The sequence below is a fragment of the Anopheles cruzii genome, chromosome 3 (assembly GCF_943734635.1).
Source record: "Anopheles cruzii chromosome 3, idAnoCruzAS_RS32_06, whole genome shotgun sequence".
Lineage (NCBI taxonomy): Eukaryota > Metazoa > Arthropoda > Insecta > Diptera > Culicidae > Anopheles > Anopheles cruzii.
Genome location: NC_069145.1, coordinates 84,113,480 through 84,133,917, shown reverse-complemented (window position 1 = coordinate 84,133,917; position 20,438 = coordinate 84,113,480). Strand labels below are relative to the sequence as shown.

The window sequence follows — 20,438 nt, the reverse complement described above, 5'->3', positions numbered from 1 at the left end:
ACGTGGCAGCGTTACTTAAAACAACAGAACCGTCGTGCACGACTTCTTTATTCAAAAATTCGTTCCCGGGCGCTGGGGGAGCAATATCCGCCGTCACGTCACGTCTCTCACCACACGTCTTAAAAGCCACCGTCGAACGTCGCCGCCGCTGCCGCCGCCGAACACTGGGTGCGTATTAAATTATTGTGTTTTCGTTATAATTTATATTAATTGTATTCTCGCACACTTGGGGTTCTCGGGAGATGATCCACATTTTCTGCTCACACAATACGTGGGCCAATAAGTCCGTAAGACGGCGATGATTTATCATCATATCACGATTTTTATTGTTTACTGGACTGGATTATTGTTATTGGATTCATGATTCAAAAATCTCGGAGGGCTTTTTGTCGCTCCTCCATCCAAGGAGCGGGTTCGATGGCAGCACTTTGGTTTGAAAAGCACGTTTGGACTTCTTGATCCTAGTAGCACATGGTTTCGGTTGGCTTTTTGAAAGGTTGATCGGTATGAACTTTCAAACGAGACCAACGAAGAAATATCACAAAATAATGTACAAAACAGTCGCTCATGTGGGGTACCTAATAGCAGCAGGTTTTGGCTCCCGCTCCCGAAGATCTATCGGGCAAGGATCAGCCGCCGTAATTAATTCCACTACCACGGCGCTGTTGCGCTGCGCGGTCTCACGCTTCACGCGGTGGTTTCATGTTGTGCGTGGTTAGAGTTTCGTCCGATCCAGTTGAGAGTGGTCCGGGCTTTCTGGTGTGCTGATTAATTATGGCTTATAGTAATTAATAGTATAAAATATCCCCCAACCAACGGCAACGGTATGGTCTGCGCTACCGTGTTGCGGTATAGAGAGAGAGGAAGACAGGTTACTACAGACATTGATTTTGGTAGAGAATTTTTCAGAGGATTAACATTCAACTGTTTTGGGGTGCCGGTATGATACAGTTTGATCGATTTGGAACCGGTTGCGTGGTTTATGTTAGAAATGTGAGCCAGCACCACACATCACTTTCCAACTTGGCATAGAACCACCGCCAATGGGGGTTTTGTCGGTGATTATCATTTATTAGAAAGGCTCGCCCGTCAAAGGATCCTTACGGATTCGTCTCCCTGATGCCGATCGGCTTCCACGACCACGGGATCGTGAGAAAGAAATCATCCTAGCTTCTAATAGAGCTATCATTGCGTGCGTGATCCGTCCGTCAACCGTGGCAGGTACACGGGGTACGTCCCCTTGCGGGCTGCGAGCTTAACATGCGGAGCAATCTTGAAATTAATCTTAATCCTGCGAACCGGTCGGCTATGGGTCCGGGTACGCTCGGAGTGGTCCTTTCCCGAGCCCGGCCCCGGAATGGTCGTCATCAATCAAAACAATGGCGTGAAAGTTGATTTCCGAGATGGATCACGATCGCCATCGGCCAGCGTCCTTACCGAGGCGATCCTTCGGCCTGGCTGAGGGGTCGTTATTTTATCGGGATCGTTTCAACTTCCTCAATCATCATCGCGGGCCCAGGGAAAGGAAATTGGAGTAATAAGGATGAGAGTTAGAAAAAACAACATCCTTTAGCTCGGGTTTTTTTATCAGTTTCTCATGGATTATAAAAATATTATCGTAGGCGAAGGGGAAGAAACCCGTATTTCCCATCAAGGACCAAAAAAGGAGCAGACGATCGCCCGACCGTAGTGACATCGAAACCGTCCAGCGGTCGGTAATGAAAGACAACACACTACCACCACGAACCAACCGCAGTGAGTCAAAGGACGAGCGTGCTGGTCTATCAGGGTTCGAGCCTAAGAATGAAGGGTTCGCGTTTGACGTTATCTGGCGTTTTACACATTTCTTCCTGCTTTCGCATTGGTGCCGGAACGGTTGTACCACCGTCATTCACTTGACTTCCAGCCAGCAGTGCCTTTTTCGACATCATTTTCACCGTTTTCTGTTGGGCCCTCCGTAGGCCCTTCCGAAACCGGAGTCAGATGCTTGCATATGCTAGCCGCCGCTGCTGACGCTCAATAAAGTAGAGCTTGTGTGTTGGTAAAGCCGCCGGCTCGCCGACTTTACGTTCGCCTTTTCTTCCGATTCCGGCCCTAAATCAACCGTATCGAAAGCCAAATGTTTCCGTTTACACGCAACCACAAGGAAAGGACGAACAACAGCATGTGTGCACATCCTTCAACTAACGATCACTCCACCACACGGGTCTGGCTCGCAGGAAGCAACGCAATCGAGGACAGGCTCGCCTTGCCACGGGGCCCATTGCGCATGTGGTGTTGGTGACCGGAATGGTTGCTGTTGCTTTTAATGTTCCACTAACGAACAGGTGAGTGAACCGTATTTTTTCCGTTTTTCGTTCGGTTCTGGGTGCCGCAAGTCAGTGGCGGCTCGCGAGGATCTCCGCAATCCACGGACAAAGGAGCGTCCTTAATTCCGTTTTTTTTATTTGGGGGAAACAGCGCGCAAAAAGCGAACGCACTTACCGGTGTGTAGGAAGAGATGGTTCTTGAGATTGGTCTGCTTGGAGAAGCCCCGGGAGCAGATGTGACACTTGAATGGCCAGGACCCGTTGTGGACGTACGTGTGCGACTTCAGGTCACCGGGCGTCGGGAAGGATTTGGAGCACAGACCACACTTGTGGGGTTTTTCCTGCAAGCAGAGACAGAAAGTTCAAATTAAACAAAAAATACTACCTCCGGTGAAAGTGAGAAAATCGAGGCAACGTGGACAATCGTTCGTACAATCGTTTTGGGCAAAGTAATAAAATGCGATTTTAAAAGTATTTAGTAATTAAATACAGGAAACCCCGTTCGTAACGTTCCGTTTTCGACGTCCTTCGGCTTTTACGACAGGTGTTGCAAAGAAATTTCCGACAGCACTCGCTTTGGTCGTCGTCCTTTTGCCATGTCAGGGCCCCTGGCATGGCCTGGCATTGGCTCATCGTTTTTAAAGGTTTCAGGGTCTACATCCTGCTCAGATGCATCGCAGCTCGGGTTGGCCAGTGCTCGAAAGTGGAAGGATTGTTTCCGTTTTTATTGGTTTATGATTACCGGCAATCAACGTGTCCGTTTGATATGAGATGGCGTATTCCTGATGCGCCCGTGTGTGTGTGTCTGTGTTAAATTGGTCTGACGCAGGCCGTCGTCGTAATTTGCCTTGGTCCCTGGCTGGCTGGTTGTGTTTTAGGACTTTTGATGGAAAGCGGCATCGGTCGAGAAAAGGTTAGTGAAGACGAGAAACATAACAGCCCGGAATACCGACCGCATGGGACATTCCGTGCGTCCTGCAGCCCTACACAGAGCCAGCTGTCATCGTTCGAATCCTTTGATATCTGCCTCGGGGCCCCAAGATGGGTAACATTCTTCCTTTGCCGGTTCCGATCGAAAAAAAAACAAACGATCTCACGATCGACACCGTCTATGATTGGAAGAATATTCTCATTGTCCCGTGGACCGTTTTGTCTCTGCTCTGGTTCGATTTCCGTGAAATACTTTTCTGTCCTACGGGACGAAGGGCTCCAAAACGGGTTCTTCGAAAATTCGCAGTTCGAAGGACAACTAGTAATAGTCCAGCGGCCCAGTGAGCAGCGGTGCCAAATAATGGCAATTTCTTCAAAAGGCCCGAAAGAGGGGCCCAGAATGTTTGTATGATTGTTTGCCTCGCTGCCTTGTCTTGTGCGGCGCAGGATCAAAGCATATTTCACTAATAGCCGCTCGTAACTCACGACGTGCTTAATCGCGGTCGCAACTCGCGGGCTGGCCATGTCGTCTCGATTCGGTATCACTTTCGATTATGTTGCACGTTGCACCGTGGATTACGTCGTTGTCGTCCGCGTACGCCGAGATATTTTCTTCCCGGAAGACACACACACGTGCACGGGAAGACTCGCGACTTGAGCTGAAAACCACCCAAAACGGACTCGATTTGGCCATTGCCGACAGCGGTACCGACTACGAACTGACTGGTGCAATCCAACTGGTGCAATCTCCGGAAAAGCAGGCTACGGCCGCTGGTCCCTTTCATCCACCGCCAAGCCAAAGTGTCCGGGCGCAAGCCAGGAAGCCACGAAGCATGGCCAACAGCGGCCGAAAACAAAACTGTCACACAGCGGGCTCCGACAGAAAACGTGGACCCGCAAAATATTGATACACTCCTAAATGGTACGGGTCATAACGTAAACGGTACCACCACCGGTTATCTGGTGGTCTTTTGGGACCTTTTGGGCCGACCTACCTTTCCGTTGCTTGGCCAGCCTTCTGGTCTTTTGTTGGTCTTTTGCCTGTGCGCGTGTGTGCATCGGTTGCGAAGGCTTTAATGTTTTTATTTCGCCATCGGGTCGACTCTTTTGGGAGCAACCGGTTGGTCCGTTTTTGTCAGGTCACTCCCGAGAAGGCCCCGTTCGGGTGCGAAACCTTCAGAAAGTCGCGCCCAGAAGTGGTCGAGTTCCGAGCAAATGTGAGTGTTTGTTTTGGAAATTGGTGCACTTTGTGGCTTCACGGTCCGGCTGGCGCAAAGCCCCTTCCTTGATAGTGTCTCCATTAGGAGACTCACCCCAGAAGACGCCCCAGACAATCGTCAAATGAGCTTTTCGGACCAAAAACCCGAAAGAAAGATCGTCTTTATCTTTTATCGATGGTCGTTTGAAGATAATGTTTCGGAAAATACGCCGCAGACCGCAAGCCGGTGTCCGTCGGTCGGTTCGTTCGGTATCTTATCGAAGGTCGAGTTTCATCTTTCCGATGACAAAACTTTATCCAAAGTGATCACCTCTGTCGGCGACGGCGGCGGCTGTATGTAAAATATCATAAAACGTCCGCTCGGATCCGGTTCGGCTAATGGAACCGGCGTGAGCGCAACAACTCAATCGCTGGAGGGATTGGCCACGGGGACCCCGAGGTTGCCCGAGAATGGTGACAACATTGAAGTTGACTTTGATTGATGGGATCGACTCGTACCGATCGTGTCGGCCACGCTCGCTCTCAAACCGCGGACTGATCGAAATTGGGTTTTCGATTTTGGTTCGATCGAACCGAACGGAGCGGCAGTCCGGAACCGGAGCCCGCGGGGGGGAGGCAACCCGGGAAGATCGTATGGCACACGGGGCCGGTCTGCGTGACCAGAACCGCAGAACCAGTCTAATTACTTTTTTTTAATAAATTCTTTTTAATTAAGCCCCGAACCGGGGACACGCCGTCGGTGGGTTTTTTGGGGAGATGAAAGTGACCGTTCCCGAGATACATAAACGGGTTTATGGTTTTCTGGTGCCGGCGTACCCGCCTGTGTGTGTGTGTGTGTGCGCCCGCGAATTTGATATTGCCGACTCGAGGCGGTGTTTGAATGCGAGAATTGAGAAATTCTTTTTGATTGCAAATGACCAAACGGCCAATGGGGTCCCCCAAACGGCGGTGGACTGCAGCGACCTGCAGCAGCAGCAGCAGACGCTGACGCTGCCGACGTCGTTGTGGAAGAGAAACGGTTCATCAAGTAACGGGGTGGCAATTAAGGCAGCTAATAATCGTAAAAAACACGGACGTTGCATTTTGCCCAAATGGGAAGATCCGAGCCGATGGCGTGCGAAAGGGAGGTGGAGTGAGAGGGAGAGAGAGAGAGAGAGAATTTCGCCGGGCCATAAAGGACCGATAAGGAGGGATAAATGTTTTAATTACGGACCGCTCGCGGGAATTCGGTCTTTCCGGGCCGTCCGCGATCTTTCGGGACGCCCGTTCCGAAGGTCTTACCTTGATGTGCGTCATGCGGTGGTAGTAGAGATTGGAGCTGGCGGTGAAGCGTTTGCCGCACACCTGACACTGGTGCGGCTTCTCGCCCGAGTGTATCCGGACGTGGGTATTGAGCGAGCTGGACGTGCTGAAGCCCTTGCCGCAGACGCCGCAGACGTGCGGCTTTTCGCCGGTGTGCGTGCGCATGTGTCGCTTCAGGAGACTAGGACGGTCGAAGGCCTTGCCGCAGACCTCGCACGGCAGCATGGCCCGCTCGGAGCGCGGCGCCGGGCGGGCCTTCGGCGAGGAGCGCGCGGCCCCGGCCGTGATGGCGGCCAGCTCCAGGTCGAGGGCGGCCCCGTCGCAGCGGTCGCCGGTGCTGGCCCCGGATGAAATCGAGATCGATGAGTCGTCGCCCGACACCGACTTGTGCTCGTCCTCGGCGCCCGACGGCGGCGAGATCGGCAGCATGACCCGCGACAGCAGCGACGTCGAGAGGTCCAGCGGGGAATCTGTTCCGAACGACCAAAAACACAGAGCGTGGTTAGAGAGGCTTGTTGCCGATTTCTATTTCAAGCTTGTGTGGAATTTTCTCTATTATTCAATTGCGTGGCATCATAATTCTCCCGCCCCGTAAAGGGTGGCTCAACAGGTCTTTGCCGCCGGTCTTTGTGTTGTTAAGGGCCGCTGCAACAAAGAGTGGCATAAAAAGATGAAAGAGAAATGGATCGATCTTCCCAAAGTGGGAAAACTGTACCGCAACGCATCGCCTTTCTTTGTAACCGGTCGCCTTAGGTCTGAGTCGACCGGGAAGGTAGCGGGAACCCCTCCCCGACACAGGCAGGGGCCCCACCGGCAAACTTGTCGCGCGTTGCGCGAGTTGTTTGCAGCTCGTCTTATGATTTAATTGCTTCGCCCGAGAAAAGCTCGCCCGACACGATCGGGAAACATATGGGAATGGGCTGAAATTGAAAGTACATCCATTGCACCCGGTCCCCAGTGCGGTTCATATGGAACGTTGCATTTTTAATTGATTTGTGAGTGCGTTTTTTTTCCTCTCATCGTGGGGCTCTCACTAGCCCCATGTTGGGGTTGCCACCGGTCGCGCAGATCTGTCGGGGTTGGGCGAGGAGATAAAGTGTAAATGAACTGCTGATCGTTACGTTGATTAATTGTGGAACGGGTTTGACAAGACCGGCCGGGACGTGCGTCTCGGTAAGGAAGCGCAACTGGAGGGTCCACTATCGATCTCATTAAAGGGCGATGTGCGGATCGCCAGTGCGCCGATCGTGCTGACAGCAGTGATATCGTTATGCGCATCGGCATATTTTTTGGACAAACACATCACACCGTGGATCGCACCTGTGGATTTACATAAAGTGCTAGGAACTAATGCAACATAATAACGAACCGTTTCCCACGTTTAGCCGAGCCGATCGGAAGGCGAAGTATTGTGTAATTCATACGGGCACGGGTTGGGAACCCTGTGGGAATCCCGAACGAAAGTCCTGCTATGTTCGGGTAGCTGACCACCGCCATCGGGTATAGTAAATAAAACGGTCGGTGGTCGGTGGTTACCCATACTGGCCACACAACCCTCATATTCATCGCATTCATCAGCTCGGATGTAATTATAATTCTTGCAGCACTCTGGCACTCCCATGCCAAGACGCGCTGATGTCACGTCATCAGGTACAGCGCTCCCTCACCTGACCGGAACGATCTTAAGAATATTTTCTGTTTTCTTAAGCAAGGGGGCTCAAGTCGGGAAGGAGTTTCTCGGCGGAGTTTCCCACCGTCATGGGAGGCTGGTCAGAACCGGTGAGGGGCGGATTCGTCGTCATCGTTTGCGTTCCACCCGGCTGCGCACAATCGCTGCTCACACGCTGGTCAGCGAATCAAAACGCTCGCCGCCCGGAGCAGCGTCGTAGATGAGTTACACTAGTTCCCGCGCGTAGCTTGTTGCGCGAAAATGGCCCCCGGGCCACTGCTGCCCAATCCAATATGGTGCCCAACAACAACAACAACAGTACCAGCAACATCAACCAACAACTTACGTCTTGCTCGGGCAGGCTGGTAAAGATGGCCAGCTTGTCGATCCGTACCGTACCCTGGAACGGGTAGCACAGGCGTCCCGGGGGAATCGGCACGCTGGACCAAACGGTGGCCGTCTGTTCGGGCGAGTGACGAGCGCCGACACCTGTCACTGCGAGGGCAAATTCTTGCGGTATCAAAACACACGTCTCCATCGTCACGCTGGACGGCGCGGGCCGATGGGCCTCTGGACGGGCGCACTGGGGGCCGCGGGCCACTCGGACCGGTGCGGGGGGGACCGAGCTTAATTAACCGGTTATCAATCACAATCCCTGACGTCCGGACTACGGTCCGGTGGCAGCTGGCACGTTAGTACGCCTTGTTGCTGCCGTTACTGTGGCCGTTTTTGTTGCTACTCCTCTCGTCCGGGCCGGGCTTGGTTTGTTTTATTCCTTTCGAAACCTTTACTTCACGTTCACGCCGCGCTCGCCGGTCGAACTGTTTTTATTTGGCTGCCACTTTTTGAGCCGTGCTTTGTTTTTACCGTTGTTTTTGTTTGCCACTTCCGTGCCAAGATGTTGGGCGATGTTTGTCGTTCGCCTGACAACGAAAGTGTGATCCGTTCACGTTTTTTAACGCACACAGACACACGCAACACTCTCGCACTCTCTCTCTCACACACGCACGCACGCACGCACACTGTTTTTGTTTAGCTCCCCGCGATCCGGTGATCCTTATTGAGGACAACTACAACTGGGTGGGGCCTCGGGCCAGTCTTGCCGCAGGGTGAATTGCATTCAATCGGGAGAAGAAAGTGGTGAACCACCTGGCCGGACAGCGAATCGATCGAACTTTGGCACGGAACTGGTGCGGAACAACCCCGGTACACATTGCCCCGTGCGCTGATGCTGGGACACGGACACGCTGGGACCCACTTGTTTCAGCGTTCGCATCGATACTGGGCACGCGAGATGCTCGCGTTCCAACCGTGACCTTCCGATCTCCATCCAGCGCAGCAGCAGCAGGAGAAAAACACCTATCCCTCCCGCAACCCCACCCGGCCCAGCCCGGGGAGCAGCATCAGCAGAAACCGATCACCTGAACACACACGGTAGCACCGTGATCCCCGACCGGGCCCGGGCCCGGGCAGCATAAAGCCCGAGCTCCGTCGCGCGCGCGTGCTCCGTGCATGTGTTGGCGGGGGGGCCGGACCAACCATAACACCACGACGCCCGCCCGAAGCCCGAACCCTTCATTGTGTGTGTGCGCGGTCGGAGCTTTCGACGATCGCGCCCCGAGAGAGCTTTCGAACCCGAAGACGATCGCGGCTCGGTTCGCTCGAATATCAAAAGACTTGCGCCCAAAAGACACGAACCCCCGACGTCTTAAAACGCCCAAAACGTGGACCCCCGTTGGTGTGTTGGTGTCGGTACCGTGCCCGGTTTCGGTGCACAACCGATTTCACCTTTTGTTTATCTTTTGTTGCGCCCCCCGCCACCCACCGCCTTTTGGGGCGGGAGGGAGTCCTGCCGAGGGGTTCCCTGCCGAGGCCAACCGGTCGAAATTTCGAAGCCATCCCAGGGGGGCCCAATCGTCGTCGTGTTGGGGCGCGATCGCTATGATTTGTGCAACGCTCGTTAAACGGTCGGTGCCCACCCGGTTCCGATTGGTCGTTCCGTGTTTCTGTTTTCCATTCCATCTGTCTCGCGCTCGCCGGGCCGGGGGTGGATACATTGTTATTGTTTCGACACGCGTCGAAGCCGCTGCATTGTGGGGTTCGGTGAAAAAAAAAAATGGTGACCGATTTGTTGGGGCCTCGGTGACCGAAAGCTACGAAAAAAAAAATCTATATTTAGTCCTTGCACTTGCAGGGAACTTTTCATTTGCAGGAGAGCATGAAATCGATCCGAGAGCACTGCAAACCATAAACGAGACATTCGAAACGAGGTTACGGTCCGGGTCCAGCTGCGCCGGGAAGAACCAGAAGCAAAAGTTCACATAATCGACCACAGTTCGGATCGGAGGCGATCGATCGATGGAGGTGCCATATACAGCCCGCGATGGCCTGGCCCCGTGAAGGATCCCGAAAAGAATAAAGTGCGACAATTTACGCCTCGCGGGCCCGAGTAGGGCGAAAGACGTTTTTGTGGCGTGTGGCTCTTCAACGCAATCGTTGCGATGCGTACGATCGCGATCACGCATGTTGGCGCAACCCGTGTATGGTAAAAAAGGTGGCGATTTTCGATTGTAGAAATGAACCGCCGCTTTCAGACCGAACGCTATGGTTAATGGTGGTTCGGTTTGTGTCAACGGGGAGGCCGCGTTTCACTTGACACGCGTGACACATAAATTAACGCCAAACCCGGCGGCATCGCGCGAGGCGCGAAAGGCAAACCGCCCGCCGTACATGAGTGTAAGAAATTGTATTGATTTTGCTAATTGCAGCGCTCATGGTTCAACGAGCTTCAGCGCCCGCCGGAGGGTCACACGTAACGCGGAGTGTGGTTGTTAGCACAAAAAACAATTGAATTATGGTTTCCAGCGGATTCCGCGGATTGCCGCTCGATCATATCGGAACTGACAGGAGCAAACTGGGGGTGCCAGCTGCACGCACCGTGCACGCGAACGCATCCGCAATCACGCACACGTGCATCGAATCGAATCGAAGACAAACAATGCGAAATCGAGATTTGGCTGCGCAGTGCACTGTAGTATCAACGATTTTCGAGCGCACCCGTTGATCAATCGATTCCGCGGCATCCGGTTTCAGGGGTTGCAGCAATTGCGTGTAGATCACGGCTTGTAATTAGGCCCATGCTACGATATTGTTTCGGACTGCCAGGCAGGCCGTTTTTTCCCGCTGCACTTTTCCCCGTCACACAATGCGCCGTTTGATGCGCGTTCGATAGGCGATGAAGTCACGCACCGCGATTAGTGATCAATTTGATCCAACGCCGGTGCGCCGGTCGTCCGGATTCGAATCTCTGGAGGCTGCCAGACATGGCAAGCGTGCTGCGAACATCGCGCCGGAATGAAACCCCGGCATCTAATCAGACCATTTAAAACAAATAGCGGTTGTTGCTGCTTGTTGGCGGTGAATCAATTAAGAAGGCGGGTTCTCGAAGGGTTACGTACGGCAGCAGCGGTCGCTACTGTTTGCCGTAGGAGCAACGTCACTACGGTGTAGCGTGCAATGGAAATGAACCGATTATTTGTCGAAGAATGTTTTGGATTCTGGGGAATTCTGAGAACCGTCTTATCAACCTAAATTAAATTGTTTATTATATTGCCAAACGAACATGATCTTTTGTTTTACAAATATTGCAGTTTTGGAGCCTGTCACGTAATCGATTGCCCATCTCGGTCCTGAGCCACGCTAAAGGGCCGTGCTTCGATTTCGATGGTCAGGGCGATTGTGGTCCGCTCGATGCTCGCCTTCGATAGTGGTATTGGTTATTTGTTCCTCAATTCGATCCACATGCAATAAACTCATTAACCCCTAACTCGCGATGGCGTTCCGTCCCCCGGCCGTTGGCCGCGGCGCGGCTAACGGAGGAAACATTATTAATGATGTTGCGCGGTGGCTGCAAACGGGATGAAAGGAATGGATTTATTTGGACCGGACAGGAGATCAAATTTGTCTCGAGTTTCCGTGGGCTGATGGGAGTTTGATTAAACTGGCTTCTGGGCAGGCCCCATCTCGGTAGGCCCACCACCTGTGCGCAACCTTTGGCCGGGGTCGTCCGCGTCGCAAACAAGGCTCGTCGCTCGGCGGGCCGGGCACCGTGGAGGGACTAATTAATTTTGGAATTTGTTTTCGCAGTCACCGCAGGCCCACCGGTTTGGGACCCCTCTATCTCGGACTCCATATCTAATAATTATCCAAAGTTGCTCGTCTAAAACGGGGCCATTTGGAGCCGAGCCGCACTAGTCTGCGCCAAACACGTGCGCCCGATTTGTCCCTCGAGGTATCGGGCCAGAAAGGGTAGCGAAGCCATCGCATGGACTAAACCCGACCGGCCGGCCGCGGACGAGGCGGATAAACAAAACATTAATCAGCTTCTTTTCGTCCCTGGATCGAAGCTGGAGCGTCGTCCGTCCCGTAGTATTTCTAGTTCTCGGCGAGCCGATCGGGATGCGAGCCGTGCTTGTTTTTACGGCAAAAGTTTAATAGTCTAAGGCATTATTTTCTGTCGTTCAGCCATCGTTTGGCTCGATTTGAGGCCACGAGTGCGCGGGTACGAGTATGGCCGCGATCTTCAGGCTTCACGCGAATCGCGGTTTTGCTCTACTTTGAATAGTGTGAATGGCAATGGACAGAGCGGTAGCTAACGCTAGGAAAGGCTCTTCCCGAGATTACAGACCCGTACGGGCCGTACGCCAAAGGGTCCGAGCGCGAGTGTGTTTGCTCTATCATTCATCATCACGCGGGACACCGGACCAGGGGTTTGCAGTACGTGCAAACCCGCGCTTAGAGTAGCCAGAACTCGAGCCTCCGGGCGAGCTAAAGACAAAAAACGACCACCATAAATTATAACATCATTATAATTCCAGCTTACGCTAGCTGATGTCCCGTGTCGTGCTCGTTCTTGGCCCCCCGAGCAAGGGGCCCGGGTGTTGGGCCTGGCAAAAACGTACCACGGTGGACGGTGCGCTAGCTCCTTTGCGAATGACAACAAAAACGCGATCGTCAAAGTTTGCTCCACTCGGGACGCGATTGTTCGTGTGTGCGGAGGGTTCGTGCCATTCTTGTCCCGGCTTCGATTCATTCATGACTTGGAGCTTAGCGCTTGTCGGAGCACCCGGCAGCTTGGGAGCAGAAGAAGAACGAAAGACTTAAGCGACGAACACCCCCCCGGGCACTCTTGTCGCCGACTGGCCGAGACAAATTTGGAAACGCGGCGGTCATAAAAATCGAATCAAAATAAAAATTCATTACGGAAACTGACGTCTTTAACAAGATGTTCGATTAGGCGCCCGAAAAGTCCGCCGAGCGCCGTGCGCCGTACGATTGGGATGTGTTTCCAGGCGCCATAAGCTTAGAAACTGTTTATTAGAACTTATCGAAGGCCACCGAGCCGCAGAAGGATAGTGTTTATGGTCGGGAGACAAAGATGTAGCCAGTGTGTCACTTTGTTGGGGGCTTTCGAAAATCTAATCTAATTGCTAATTTGAACTCAATTATTTGGAGGCTTGTTAATGGTTTCGAAAACCGTTTGGCTTCCGAAGTATGGTGGTCCGGTTTTATGGGGTCCGCAGAAGCAAACGAACACGACGTTTTCGGGTGTTTGGAACCCAATAAATCGAGCTTTGGTTTTATGTTTCCGGTGCACTACACACCTGGGGGACTGGCGGCGATGGCGACGACCCATCAGCACAGGTGCTGGCAGGCTGGCTGGCTGACTTATCATCATCATCATCAGCTCCAATACATTTGCCTCTCATCATCGTGTCTTCGTCGTGGCGCAGACAGAAAAGCTGATTTGAACCATTTATTAGAAGCACTAAACATTGGGCCACATGATCATCGGTTCGTTTTGTTGCATGTTCTGTCCGACTTTTTCCATAGTTTTATGTGCCGTGCCCCGGTGGTTCCTGGCTCTGGTTTCGGGGGCAGTCGCGTCGGATGCGTAATCATGCGATGGTTTCTTGTGTGTTGTTTCTCCTGGTGGCCAAGGTCCCGCCAGTCAGTCGTCGGGTCGTTTAGCTTGCGTCGAGTACGAGTCCGAGTGCGACGTCCGCCGAAGAGATGTCGTGACGGTCTTGGGGCCGGAAATGAAATTATCGTAATTAGGGACGATTTAGTTACACCCCATCCAGGCCATTTTCGGGGCCGTGCGTGTGCGCGTGTTGCTCACGGAGGGAGATGAGGAAGATTTTCGTTGCCGTGGCCGGGAAACGATTTGTGAATGATTTCTGCCGTTCGCTGGAAGGCAGCTGGTGAAGCGAGTGGCCCCCGAGCGCGGTGCGCAACACGAAGATCTGCTTGTTTCGATAGTTAAAACAGTGATTTATGAACCGACCCAACCCCTGCGGAGCTCCCTGGTGATGGGAGATGTGGTTCGGAATAGGAGAAACATAATTATTTGCTCGCCCGAGGTGTTGAGATTGATGTCGGCTAGAAAGAGGTCACCGTTAGCGGTGGACCCCGCAGTGGCTTGTTAAGCGGGGCTGGCGTGCCCGTAAGACGAGATTTCGTGAATGAATGGGACCGCAGGGAAGTCGTGTATTGCCTATCGTGTGTCCATCTGGACTGTTGCTTCTGTAGAGAGTCGGTTTATGCATCATGAAGTGGCGCAAATTCTTCATCAGATAACGGCCCAAAACATATCGCTCCAGCACTGAGCAGGTTGGTGTAAATTAGAAGAGAGGTGTTTAGGGTTGAAACAATTCAAACGAAGGTTCTACTCAAACGGTGGACCCTTGGGATGTGTGGCGGAACGTCCAGAGCCCGAAAGCGACGGAGCCGATAATCCATTTGACCGTGGTGCCCCAATCTAGCGCGACCCGGCGTTGTGGCCCCGGCTCCGGCGGTCATTTGTTTTCGGCAGCCAGCTGGGAAAGGGGGCCGGGGGCAGCCCACTGGCTCTGGCATTCCAATTTCGGAGGGTCCCGATCCGGTGAACACGATACCGGGGCCCGACACGACCCGGCCTCGTTGCGCCTCGGTTAAGCGGATTTAGAGACCGAATCGAATGATGGCCGATCGGGACTGACCGTACCGGGGGCCAGGTCGTGGAGGAGATATATGGGAGTGATAGCGGCGCCGAACCCGGTCCCGGCTCGTGGAGATCAAATGGCGACGGCGGGGAGCGATGCTCGGGGAACTGGATGACTTTGCGCCACCGACGACGGGCGCGCGATGACTTTCTAGTTTCGGACGGCGCGACCCGCCAAATCGGCCCGCCAGCTTACCACACGTCCTAATGGGAATGGTGACTCGATGAAAATGGTTATGACTTAACTGGGCCGCCGATCGGGAGCCGATCGGCGGCGCTGGCGTCGGGGATTTATTAAAGATCTGGTATCGGGCGGCCACATTTTCGGCCCGCACCATCGCCCGGCAAGTGGACCCGAAATCGGATAATGTACTTAATACTCGTGGGTCGTAGAGAGCGACACACACATACGCACGCACACGCACACGTTGGCTGGAAGAGCTGTAATTATGCCTGAATGGGACGAAAGGACTTTAGCGCCCGAGGGGGCGCCGACCGGCCGGACGGGGCTTTTTCCCAGGCTCCCAGCGTTCGGTTCGAGGGCCGCTCCTGGCGAGGCGAAGGCCACGGACACACGAGAATGGCCGTGCGGTCGCCGTGTGTGCTTCATATATCATCGGCCGACCGTCCGACCGTCGGCAGGAAGCGCAGGCAATTGCAGAAACCATCGCACTGCACCGCACCTCCCGTACGTTTAATTATTTTATTTCGCAGTCCGCATGTCCTCGGGATACCATACGGGCCGGCGCCGGAGCCATCCCCCTCTCCGGGCGACCCCCGGGCCACCCCGGTACTCGTTCGTCCGCACTTAAAGTTCAAGCGAGACGAAGCCGGCACTAAAAACCGAATCCCCGGTCGAGTTCCCTGAGGCGGGCTTCAAGGGGGTTTGCCTCGTCGAGGGCTCCAGAACTCCGGGCACCCGGGAGCGGGCCGGGGGGAGCCCGAAGCAACGCACACACTAGCAGACACGCAACGCAAACGGCTCCGGTGAGACCGGGAAAGGAAGCCACCGGGTAAATAATAAATATATGACAGTTTAGATGACAAATTGAAACGACAAGCTGGAACGACGTACGAACGGACCTCGAATGGGTGTCCCCGGGGACCCGCGCTCTGGCCGCGCGTTGCCCCAGGGGCTGCCGTGCTGCGGTGGCTGCGGAACGAATTATGTTTTCCGATCGGGTATCGGGCCGGTCGTTATCGATAGGCCCGAGGTTCGCCACCCGACAATCCGATACTCGATTCCGCGTCGTCCACTCAAATCTTACACACGTTACAACGTTCCAAAGGCCGATTAAAACCTATTGCATCAGATAACGGACGGTAATCAGCGAATGTCCTTCGATCACGCACGCACCAATGGCCGCAGGAGGATAATCGGCCCCGAATATAATCGGCCACCGAAAAACCGGCCACCGGGTAATGGCGTCGCGGGGTTGTTTCGTTGGTTTTTTTTCGGGGACCGGGCCAATCATGATGGCCGAGTGCATGCCGATGGTAATTAATTCCGTCACACACAGCGGTGCGCTGCGTGTGCCACGTGGTGGCGCGGTGTGGGGAAGATTAATCCGAGCCGGCGCACCGGAGGCACGCTACCGGACCGGAGACGGCGATCGTGGCCCCAGATCTTGTGGGATCGATTATCGGGTTCACGCAAAGTGTCGCGTGTTTTGCGCGGCGCGAGATCACGATCGATCGTGCGTTTGCGTGCGTCGCGTTCGATTGGCCGGCCGTAACCATTTTGTAGCCCGTCTAACCGCGTGTGTGCGAGCGACCGGAAACGGATAACTATCCGGGCCGGCCGACCGGGGGACACGTTAATGTGAACGGTGGTTTTATGATTCAATTTTTAGCGGCCACATACATCCTTTTTTATGGCGTCCGTACGCGCTATCGGCAGTGCGGATTCGGAAACCCGATGCCGTTGGCCCTAGCGCAGGAGCTTCTTCTCCGGGGCTCTGCATGCAAATTAAAGTTCTCGCACTTGACCGTAGCCGTGGCCATTTAGTGTTGCTAAAAGGTAGCACAAGCGCGGAGCGTGACAGCGAGATGGCAAGGGAGCGGGGGCCAACGGAGGATGTCGGTGCGAGAACAGGCACACCGCGGGCCCTAGCGTCGTCTTCCCTGGTGCCGAGCGGGTCTCTGAGTAAGGTCTCATTTCCTGTCCGTGATTAAAGATGCTCGACTCCAAATCGGGTAGCAAGTGTTTATGGTCGTCGCCGTCACTCGCAGCGAGCACCGGGGTGCTTCTCGGCTCGGCCAGGCGCTTATCCAGAGGCGGTCGAACCGGTAGCAAGCCCAGAGCCGGAGTCGGAGCCGGAGTCGGAGCCGGAGTTGCGGCAGTTGCAGTTGTGTTGCATTTTTCCGCACGCAATCGCCTAGCTATTTGGTGCCCGGTATGTTTGCCCGGTCGCCACGAACCCAAATCCCGGTGGCAGGGCAGGGCAGGCACCGGGGCCGGGTGGGCAAGGGGTCGGAGCCCCACGAGGCACTGCTGGCCCCATCGTGCAATCTCGTGCAATAATGGCGCGGTTGAGCCCCCTCCTGATGGTACTCATATTTACAAACGTCATTTGGCCGTTTACTGTATTATTAGTTTGTTTTAAAGTTAAATGCCTCCGGGCGATGAGCACGATGTGGCAGCAGCAGCGGCAGCAACGGCAGGAGCAGCAGCAACATGAATGGGAATTAAAATGGGTAGGCTATGGTTAGCTGGCGTGGCGATGTTTCTAACTTGCAGCACTTTGGACCGAGCGTGGTGCGCCCGGAGAACTGCGAAGGACTGCACCTGGCCACATTTCTATCGCAATCTGGCACGGTAACGGTTGCGATCGGGCCAGCCAAACGATCTAAACAGGTCTAAGAAACGTGCCTTTGTGATCATGTTTTAAATGGAAATTATTTTGTTTTTGAAATAAGTTTTATAAAGAAGCTACATTTTCATCACATTATGAGTAATTTGATAATTTCATTGAATGTGCTCTTCTGTTGAACTTCTAGATATAAAACAAATTTAACTGTTGAATATATACATTTACATATTTTTGAACCGATATTTATTTGTTTTTGATAGCTCGACATTAGGTTGATAGTACCTGTAAAACTATACCGCGGTTTTAGGGATCAGTAGAGTTTTGTTTGTTAATAGAAAAATTAGACAGTTATTATCGCTTACTGGTCAATTTCTTTTGGAGTCGACAAAAATCGACGATGAGTCAAAACACATCCACGCAAACCAGTTGTCAAAAATCGACTGATCACTCAAAATGGCCGACCTTGTCACAATAACGCCATAAATAATTCGAAAATCGAATACAAGTAGCCCGCGGAAATACAAAATTATTAAAACTATTTGAACACACCAGAAGAATTTTAGAAGAATAAATAAAGACTTTTCCCTTAAAGAGCAATATCACCACCCGAAGTAGGATAACTAATACGACGTCTATACGGCATAAAGCCAACTACGCAGACTCTTTTCCATTATCTAGTGTATGTAACTGAAAGTTAGAAGCACCCTTAAATTATGCATGCAAAAATGCTACACAATTTAAAGGATGTTATTTTCGGGTAATTCAGAAACTCATTTCCTGCGATGCTGCGGTAAAATTGTTCACATCTTTTAGCCCAATTAGAATAGCTTTGGCCAATTCGTTTGCCGGAAATAGAGGCGGAGACACGAATCCGGATTGACTCTCAGATTTCTGGCTTCCAAACGGTGCAGAGTCCGGGGTTGGGCAGAGTACGCTGCGCACCAAGATGAGCCGGAGCCCTTGCAGGAATTTATGACTTCGGCGCACCGTCCCCGGGCGGAATTCCCCGTCAGTCCATTCAGCCACCCCTCCAACATCGCTCCCAAAATGACCACAGGAAACGTTTAAATTATTCATAAATGCTTTATGAAAGCGGTTTGGACGCGTTTGCGGCTACCAAGCCCCGAAATCGGTTGCAGCTTTTTGGTGGCCCTTGATTTTCTCGTTAGCTTGCGTTCCGGCCCTTTTTGCTTACGCCACGGCCACGGGGGTTTGATTTTTTATTTTAATTTAGCAGATTTCCTGGACCACGCCGTGGCTTTTCCGAGGTGTGGCCGCACATATTTCTTGCGATGCTGCCGTGTCCTTGCGCGCGCGCGCGCACTGCCGTCGTTTCGTGCAATTACGGATTTGACTCCTAAGCTGCTGCCCATCGCGGCAGCCGGAAATCGTTACCCGGCCGTCCGTCCGACGGGGGCCAAAACGCCTCGGGGGCCCCCCGAAAAGGGATTCGTAAAAACGTAAATACAAAATAACGGACAAAAAAAGGCGAAAACCAAAGTTTGCCCGTAAGGGCACCGAAATTCGGAAGCACCCTACGGCCGGGGTCCGTAAATGAATTCAAACGAACCTGGCGGTGCCCGGTATCCTGGTGCCCCGTTCACCCAAATCCGTGTACATCATCCTTTTCGCGGGGTCCGTGAGCCGCGGGCGGGACCACTGACGGCGACGGCGGCAGGCGGCGAGTCCGGCCAAGTAATTGCACGTTCTCCCGACTCTGGACAGCTCTTTTTATTGCGGTTTGCGTTTTTACGTGAAATTATGCTTTCCTGCGTGGAGCTCAGCCATTTCAGCGCCATCCGGCGATGCAGGGGCTGGAATTTGCTTTCGTTTCTTCGCCCAGGTCCTGCCCGGGTTTGGTCCTTATTTTCGGCCATTCGGCCGGCCGAAAAGATCGATTAACTCCCGGTGCCGGAGCGTATTCTTGCTGATCATATAGACGATTGTTCGGGGGTAGGTTCGTTTCATTGAGCCAATTTTACAAACGTGCTACCGAATGTACACCGAACCGGGCCAGGGCCAGGCACCGGACCGGACCGGACCGGGAAGCCCTTCTATCGGAGCGGCACGGGCACGGAACATGAATGGAGGTTGCGCGAGTCACGATAATAACCCCCACCTGATTGATGCTGCAGCCGAGGTCAGGGCGGAAAATTGAGCTCACCTTCCATTGACCGTCCGCCATTTGAGCGATATGAAATTCATTGATGAAACCGGCCAAGCCGGCAAGCCGTCATTCCGGACTTTCTCCACCCGGCTTCCCCGGGAGCGCCAACTCCTGGACGCCCCAAAACGGTATTTTAATTGTAATTGTGAAATAATGTAATGGGCAGCCTGAAAACGTGCCAACGGGTACAACTGGCCGCTAATTGTAAAGTCAGTACCGGACGCCGGACCTAGCGTGTGTTTGCTGTATTGGCGGCCCGCAATTTGGGGTTGCAATTTTCGAGCACGAAATTCGAGTCATTGTACTTTCGTTCAGGGCCGCCATCTGGAAAATTCTTGAGGGCTGCCGCGTCTCTAAAACTTTTCTTGACTCACCGTTTACAATCGGTCTTCAAGTACTGAAGTGGTGATTGCATGTATTGGCATTGATCCTGAAGGATGCCCTCATAATGAGGATATTGAAAACCTGTGTTTTGTGTAAAAAGCTTTCCATCATTTTTTCGTTCAATTTGTTCAAACTGCTCGAATCCGTTCGTTCTCAGAAAATCATCATTTTCTAATCGCTTCGATCGAGGGCTTCGATTGTTTCTGGTGTTCCACATAGAAAAAAGGTCCAGCTCCATTTCGAATGGAGCTAACGGTAGTTCAGGCGATCGTGTCCAAGAGTATCCTGATCAGTATCTGGTGCCCTTCGATCGATCGAATCTTGTGCTGTCGGTGGTTTGATCACACGAAATGAGCAGATCAATCAAAACCTCTCTATCTCTCTCTCCGAAGGCCAATTTTTCGATTGATTGAAGCTAATTTAAATATTTATTAGGTGCGGTGCTGAAATATTGCCTCTCGGTGATCCGGGCGATCCAGCGCCCAGGCGAGCCGCGTGTGCGTGCGGGGTGCGTGTTTTCGGTAGCCCGCCATCGAGGACATTCGATTGGGGGGGGGGGGAATTGGAATTCGGGCAAAAAGTGGGGACAACCTAAAATCAACC

General features: G+C 53.1%; 1 protein-coding gene across 1 annotated transcript in view; it reads right to left on the bottom strand.

The window, feature by feature from the left end:
• Positions 1-20,438, bottom strand: part of LOC128271850 (zinc finger protein 177-like) — a 34,038-nt gene that overhangs the window by 3,389 nt on the left and 10,211 nt on the right. Inside the window, exons 3-4 of the mRNA XM_053009515.1 lie at positions 5,740-6,230; positions 2,485-2,650 (exon numbers count right to left, since the gene is read on the bottom strand). Of these exons, the coding sequence (XP_052865475.1) occupies positions 2,485-2,650; positions 5,740-6,230 (657 nt within the window). The remainder of the gene's footprint in view (positions 1-2,484; positions 2,651-5,739; positions 6,231-20,438) is intronic.